Here is an 8,075-nt window from a genome sequence, read left to right on the forward strand (position 1 = left end):
CGGAACAATTTTCCTAAATAATGATTAATTAATTTGCCTAAAGGATTAACTAAAAGTACTAATGGAAGCACGGAGTAAAAAGATATAACACTACAAAACTTACACCACATTACATTCACAATCTGAATTATTATGCAGAAAGTCAAGATCACATATTTTATGTTGTGAATAAATTTTCTATGTGTGCGTCTCTTAAACTTTATAGGAATTGATTGCTGCCTCCACTCAACCAATTTTTCAGTCCAATAGGACTCAATTGTGACCTCTTCTCTACTGATTTTGATCCCATTGTTCTCATACTTGAAACCAGCCACACTAATCAAGAAGATTGTAGCTATGAGTAGAGTTGGTAACGCCGTAACGTGACATAATATTGTGAAACGAAAATCAAGTTGATTGACCACTTATATTCAGGTCCCTTTGGTAGAAACCCCGAGTTAAAACCGGTCACCCATTAAAAAGTGCTAGAAATGAAATAAGGGCAGAAAATCTAAGCTCTTCATCAGAAGCCGGGGGCTACCAGATACTGCCATCACCCAATACTTTGTAATGTTCAATCTAAGCTCTTCAACTCTATAATGTTGTTGCCTCTCATCTGAAGCTAGCTTCTAATACTTTGATTTTGCACGTTTCTTAATTGCTGGAACTGCTAGAGCCGAACTCACAATTGTCGTCCACCTGCAGAACAAAAAAGCAATTTCGATGATGATGATTATCGAAAATGATGGGGGATTAAACACATGGAAACATTGTTGGATGTATAAATCGACAACCACGGTGTCACCAATATGCTCAAAGCCGTGAGGTTGGTTACAATATCTGCGTTATTTATAGAGCCCTGCAAAGAGGTGAAAAAATTATTCATCGCCACAGTTAAGAAAACCGTGTTCATAATTTTTGCTTGATTATCTAGGATAGACAACACCTCTAAAAAAGAATTGTATATACTCTAGTGCAAATTAAATTTACTAGTGCAAACTCACTTCTTTCTCCAATGTGAGACAAAGGCTTCGTCAAAGCCTTCCCGATTTCATTTTTATCAATTCAAATGATTCTATTTTTAGAATCAATTTCTCATTAACATATTATCTGTTTTGAGTATCTTATATATTGAACTAAAGCTTTTACTTAGAAAAACTCGAGTTCACTTATATTCAACCCAAATTAAAAGTGGACTTACTCAACCTAAAACTATGCCTAAAAATAGTCATTTCACATGTAAAAAAAAAAATAAAAAAAAAAAAAAAAAAAAAAAAAAAAAAAAAAACTACTTTTCCAACATAGTGATCCATTGTAAAAAAATGTAATAGGAAAGTAGAAGCGTTATGCTGTGCAACCGTGTGCACCGTACATAGTGCACACAGTTGCAAAAACGACGTCGTTTTGACGTCCGACTTTAAAAAAAAATCAGTTTTGATTTCCTTTAACGGCGTTATGTTGTGCATCATTTGAACTATATAGTTCATTCATTCTGGATATATAGTTCATTCATTCTAGATATATAGTTCATTAATTCTGGATATATAGTTCAAATCACTACTACACAGCAGGCCAACGTCGGCTAAATACCGACGTTGTTCTGGGCGACATTGTATATATTATATATAACGTCGGCTATTTAAATAGCCGACGTTATATATATTTTTTAATTTAATTATTAAATATCTACAACGTCGGCTAATAGCAATTAGCCGACGTTGTAATGTTTTTTTTTTAAATACTATACAACGTCGGCTAATACTAATTAGCCAACGTTGTAAAGTGTTTTTTTTTTAATATATATACAACGTCAGCTAATAATAAATAGCCAACGTTGTATGTTTTTTTTTAATATACAATTTATTTGTCCATTTATACCCAAAAAACTGGTTAAATTACTCACAACCACATCCAAAACCTGCTCAATTATTGCACCACAACCACAGCAAAATATGTAGAATCTAATATTTATAATCAAACAAGTAATAAAAGTTATAGATCTCACTATTTGATACTAATTAATAATACAAGTTAAAATTATCAACCTAAGATCAATTTGTTCAATTTACATACTTAACCATACATCAACAAAGAAGTCGGCCCATACGTCTCTAACTTGATCAATTTCTTGTTGAGTGTAGTTCGATCCACCAACTCTCTCAACAATCTACAAAGTTGATAATTAACAAATAATTAGTAAGCTAGCATTTTTAAAATTAGAAAGAGAAAGGTATTATATTAAATTACATGCCTTATCCATTCCCACACATGCTTCTTTGGAAAGAATTTCAAGCATGTATTTCATCACATAATATCCACATCCCGTACTTCCAACTTGTTGAGCACACTACATTTGAATTAAATTACATTTAAAATGTTATTTAATAAAAAACAATAAAATATATGTAGTTTTACAAATGTATAAAATACTTACCAAAACTTTAATCCATTTTGGTGAACGAGTTGATCCATTGCTTCTCAACAACTTTGCTAAATTCACACACCTAAAATTATAAAAGATTAGTATACATAAATACTTTATGACATCATGCATAATATACTTTATTAATTATAAATATTAATACTTATAAGTTCACATACGTTTCAACAATATCTTTGATGTCATCACGTGGCTGGCCTCCAATTGAATCAAACCAATAGATTTTATTAAGTTGATGAGGACAAATTGCCATCAACATCCAATGGTCACTACAAATGAATAATGTATTAGTTCTAAGTAAATATAATATATAATAGAAGTGTATTATATATAAGTTTTTTTTTTTTAGCAAAGAATCGTTTATTGAGGAATAGTTCGGCAGGCAGTAAACCCCCTGTAATCATACAAGAGAGCCAATTTGGCTTTGGTAGGCAAAGCATTAAAGGAGCGAAAGATGGAGGGAGTAATAGCGACTAAGCCTTCTGCCGCAAGGGCATCTGCTACGCTGTTTGCTTCCCGATAAGCATGTTTAATCACTGCACCCCAAGCCGCAACGTACGTCCGTATGTAAAACATAGCTTCTTGGAGTTTCCATGGCATCGCGTCCGAAGAGGAGGCCAAACGGACAAGCTGAAGAGAGTCTACTTCAATGATATATGGTCGTAACACCATAGTGTCGCACCATTGTAGGGCTTTCCGCAGAGCTAGCACTTCAGCCTCAAGAGCGGAAGAGACATCCAAACGGAAGCAGATTCCAGCAACCAACAGGCCCCGAGAATCTCGAAGACATGCCCCACCCGCCGCACCAACTGATGAAAGGAGAGCATCGGTGTTAAGTTTAAGACGTCCTGATGGTGGCGCTAACCACTTGACCCACTGTGTCGTACGCCGCGGGGGATAGCAAATCTGGCAATCAAGCCTTCAGCTTGAAGACAAAATCCAAATGCTCCCATGTTGCGAGGTGGACAGGCTAAAGAGATGAGATAGGATTCCCTTTTGATCTTCCTAATAACTTCTGAAGACGAGTACCTAGACCCGTTGTAGAGGCAATCTGTGTATGCCACCCATAAGAACCAGAGAATAAGGCAAGGCAACAGGCATGAAAAGCTTCCCACCGCAGAATCTGGAGCAGCCAGGAGCCACCATGCATGACAGGCAGTACGAATGGTGGATGAGTTGCCCAGATTTAATCCGGATAATCTGCTGAAAAAAGTCCACACTCTCTGTGCTTCGTTACAGCCAAACAGACAATGCTCCAGGCTTGCACTTGCAGCAACACAAAACGGACAAACAGAAGGCACACAGTAACCAAATCTCTCAATGACATCAGGGAAAGGCAGGAGCCTCCTCAGTAGCTTCCACATAAAAACTGAGATTTTAGATGGAATAAACCTTCCCCAAATGCTGGCCGACGAAAGACAACGTCCCCTCTTTGGTCGCAAAAAATCGTAGGCTGAGGACAGAGTGAAGTCCCCATATGTAGATGGAGCCCAGATTATGGATTCTGCAGATGACATGAGATTATCCTCCACAAAGGCTTTCATGGTCCACATCCTGCGCCGTATTAACGAATCTGAAGCCCTCACGTTTTCATCTGGGTAGCGAGCGGTCATGAACCTGCTCCAGAGACTTCCCCCCAACAAGAAGCTGTAGTAGATCTTGGCCGAATAAGCTTGTTGTATGGTGTGCATATTTCGGACTCCAAGGCCTCCCTCGACAGTAGGCAAGGAAATATTTCCCCATGAAGCCCAGTGCCTTTTCGGGCGGCCATCACAGGTTCCCTAGAAGAATCGGGCGAATTTAGATTCCAAAGCCTTTTCTGTTTGGCGAGGAAGGAGTAAAGAAGCCATCGTGTATTGTGGGATCAAAGATAAAACATGCTTTATTAGAGTAAGACGGCCCCCGGGTGATAGAAGCTTTCGCTGCCAACCTGCTAGTTTCCCGTCCACCTTCTCTAGGAGATGCTGGTAATAGCATGGCCTGTTGCGCCCTTTAAACAAGTTCACTCCCAAGTAGCGAAACGGCAAAGAGGAACGTTGCATGCCTAGTAACCGTGACATTGCCGCGGTCCTTTGGCTAGAGCAGTGCTTAGAAGTTACAAAAAAGCTTTTGTTGTAGTTGATTTTCTGACCGGACCCTGCCTGATAATCCTTCAAGAGCTTCGATAACTCCTTTAACGAATTCGATGAGCCATTAACTAGGATGATGATGTCATCTGCGAAGGCCAAGTGGGAGATTAATGGACACTGCAACCCCGAGTAATATGGGGAAATCAATCCTGTACCCACTTTTAGAACCAGCGAACGTGACAAAGCCTCCGAAGCAAGTATGAAAAGAAGGGGCGATAGCGGATCCCCTTGTTTTACACCCCTTGTCAGCTGAAAGAAGCCACAGCTGACCCCGTTGACCAAGACGGATAACCTTGTAGCTTCCAGGTTGTTCAAGAATAAACCGATAAACCCGGGTGGGAATCCAAACCTGGTAAGGGCTGCCTTTAAAAAAGGCCACGAGACCCGGTCGAAAGCCTTCATCATGTCCAACTTAACTACAACATTTGAGCCCCGGCATCTCTTATCAATATATTGCAGGAGCTCAAAGGCTAGCAAAACATTGTCCTGTATACTGCGCCCTTTAACAAAACCAGCCTGCTCACTCGAGATTAGCTTCGGCAAAATGGGACTCAGACGGCTTGCCAGGATCCTAGTAAAAACTTTGCAGATGAAGGTGCAAAGACAAATCGGCCTAAAGTCCGCAAACGTGTCTGGATTATTCCTTTTGGGAATTAGCACTATTTGTGCACTGGCTAGTGCTCGTGGAATCGGAACGCCTGCAAAGAAGTCTAAAGTTGCTTGATAAACATCTTCATGGATAAATTCCCAACAGTGTCTGAAAAAGGATCCATGAAACCCATCCGGACCGGTTGCACTGTCAGGGTCGAGCATCCACACGTCCTTTTTAACCTCTTCCTGCGATATCGGCGAGGTCAAAGTGATCACATCTGAATTTTCTAAGCAAGGCGGAAGACACATCAAAAGGGAATCCATACCGGGGCAATTTTCGGCCGTGAATAGGCTGGAGTAGTACTGGATTGCCTCCGCTTGAATTGCCTCAGGGGTCGACAAAATAGAACCCGAGCTATCCTTGATGGAGTAAATGGCCTGCCTTCGATGTCGATCTTTAACCATCGCATGAAAGAAACGCGTGTTCGCATCCCCCTCCCTAAGCCATTTGATCCGTGCTTTCTGCTTCCAGTAGGCCTCTTCCTGTTTGAGAGCAAGCAAGAGGTCTGCTTGGAGCTTATGGAGGGAGGTTATGTTTTCAGCTGATGGAGAGTCCTCATAAATTCCTTCTGCTTCTGTCACAGCAGTCTCCAAATTACGAACCCGGTCAAAAACATTCCCGAAAACCTCTTTGTTCCACGATCGTAGGGCTTGTTTAAGGCGTTTAAGCTTGAAGGCCAAAGCATGCATGCCACCCCCATCTGCAGCTCGGCCTAGTTGGCCCGTGCGAAATCTAAGAAGTTGGGGTGGGTTTTCCACATATTTTGAAAACGGAACTGCTTTGGAAACGTCAAAGCGCTGTTCGACCCATTAAAGAGCACAGGGGAGTGATCAGATGAGGTACAGCCAAGCACAGAAATTCGAATACCCGTGAAGTAATCCCGCAAAGTCGAGTTCATTAAGAAGCGGTCTAATCTTTTCCAAACTGCTCCTGCGCTACGAACCCCGTGCCAAGTGTAAAGACCTCCGGTTGTTGCGAGGTCGAGTAGGCCATTATCGTTAATAAAATCAGAGAAATCTGATATGCTGCCCAGGTCTGGAAATGCATTGCCTCTGTACTCAGAGATGCTCGAAATCACGTTGTAGTCACCGCCTATAAGAGTAGGCCTATTTACATTTAGTCTTGTTGCAAGTTGTGCCCATAGCTGTGCCCGTTCCAATCTCGTATGCTTCGCATAGATAGCTATGTAGTCAAAGGTAAACTGCCAGGGGGAGTAGCAAGCAGTACAAGAGATAAATTGTTCACAATCCTGGTCAATATTTATTTGTAAAGAATCACTCCATAGTAACCAAATTTTTGAATTTTCTGAAGCATAGCCACCTGCAAAGTTAAACTCTTGCATGTAACTGTGCAAACGATCAGCTGGTAAAAAAGGTTCAATTATTGTGACCAAATGGATGCCCTCACGACGAATTATTCGTTTCAGCCTGCGCCGTGAGGTGATGAGGCCTCTAACATTCCAGATGAGCAGATTCATTTGAGACGGTGAGAGAAGGATACTCGAGCGATTTTCCCCACAGCTAGCCGGGTGGTTACTGAGGGGGTATTTGCAGAGTAGTCTTTCCGAGGCCGACTCTTTTTCTTGGTTACTGTTATATAGTCATCCAGGCGCGATCTCCTAATCTTGGAGGCAAAAACTTTACTCGCTTCCTTCCATGACTCTAGCAAGGATTTTGAGAAGCTTTGAGCTTCGGAGACTTCATCACCCTCCGATAGATGTCCTGGCTGGGAGTCTGAACGAGATGAGGAGCGGACGCCATGATCGTCAATGAGAACAGGCCCAAGCGAGGCGTTGGCATCTGGGATGGACACTGGCAACGCAGAGCTCCCTGAGTCATTCAAAACTGGTTCAGTTGGTGAATTTGCAGAAACGTTGTCTTGGGGATCAGCTATCAAGTTCTCAACTAGTCGCCAGCGTTTTCTAGGAGGAACAATCTGAGGTTGACGGGCAGGTAGAGTGATTGTTTGCGGGGGATCCTTAGGGGGTTCCCGATATGGTTCTTGCGGGCGATCATCAACGTGGTTGCTTCTACAATCTGACGAAAGATGCCCAAATTTTCGACATCCCATGCAATATGGGGGGATGTATTCATAGGTTACTTTTTGAGTGAATCCACCGTATGATCCATTTGTGATCCAGACCTGATCCGGAAGGCGTTGGCTAACGTTCAACTCTACACAAACCCTGGCCAACGACGGTCTGTTGTGCAAAAGAGTTGAAGAATCCACCTTGAGCGGGGTTCCTATGAGGTTGGTGATCGAGTAAATAGCCCTTTTATCCTGCAGGTGAGCCGGAAGTCCATCGAAAGCAATCCATACAGGAACGATTGGGGATTCTATATCTGGTCTGAAGTCCGGTGACCATTTAAAGATCCTCATGATGAAGCCTCGAACTAACCAAGATTTTCAGAGCCAACACCTCTGAAAGTCAGTTTCTAGATCAAAATTGATGAGTACATGCCTTTGATCTAAAAGACCGAGTGAGAACGCTCCACCAAAGCCAATCTGATCGAAAGTCTTACGAAGTTCAGCCATAGATGGACGTCCTTTAGAAAATTTACCCACCAGCGCAAAACGGAATTTCTGGGAAAATTGTTGTATGTCTTGATCTGTGAAAGAAATCGCTGGCATTCCTTTGTATCTTCCTGGTGTTCGTAGGGGGGGATCAGAAGAAGATTTCGAGAGAACATCTGCGAACGTGCGTGGTGGGGGCTCGGCGGCCCCCGGCGGTGCCGCCATCGGAAACGAAAAAGCGTCAAAATAGCAGAGGATTTGTAACTAACTGAGAGAGAGCTGTCTGGAACGATTCATTTTTATTCAACAATTAAAAAATATTATAAGTTATTTTATTTGAAACAACTAAAACTTACTTTAA

The 8,075-nt window shown here is 41.7% G+C and overlaps 1 protein-coding gene across 1 annotated transcript; it reads right to left on the reverse strand.

Annotated features, from left to right (window-relative positions):
• Positions 1–2,779: 2,779 nt before the first annotated feature.
• LOC109189813 lies at positions 2,780–4,110 on the reverse strand. The gene is made up of 2 exons (XM_019340441.1): positions 3,285–4,110; positions 2,780–3,228 (listed from the first exon to the last, which is right to left on the reverse strand). The coding sequence occupies exons 1-2, from the start codon at positions 4,108–4,110 to the stop codon at positions 2,780–2,782; spliced, it is 1,275 nt and encodes a 424-aa protein (XP_019195986.1).
• Between the last annotated feature and the right edge of the window lie 3,965 nt (positions 4,111–8,075).

This window comes from Ipomoea nil, unplaced genomic scaffold (genome assembly GCF_001879475.1).
Source record: "Ipomoea nil cultivar Tokyo-kokei standard unplaced genomic scaffold, Asagao_1.1 scaffold1564, whole genome shotgun sequence".
Classification (NCBI taxonomy): domain Eukaryota; kingdom Viridiplantae; phylum Streptophyta; class Magnoliopsida; order Solanales; family Convolvulaceae; genus Ipomoea; species Ipomoea nil.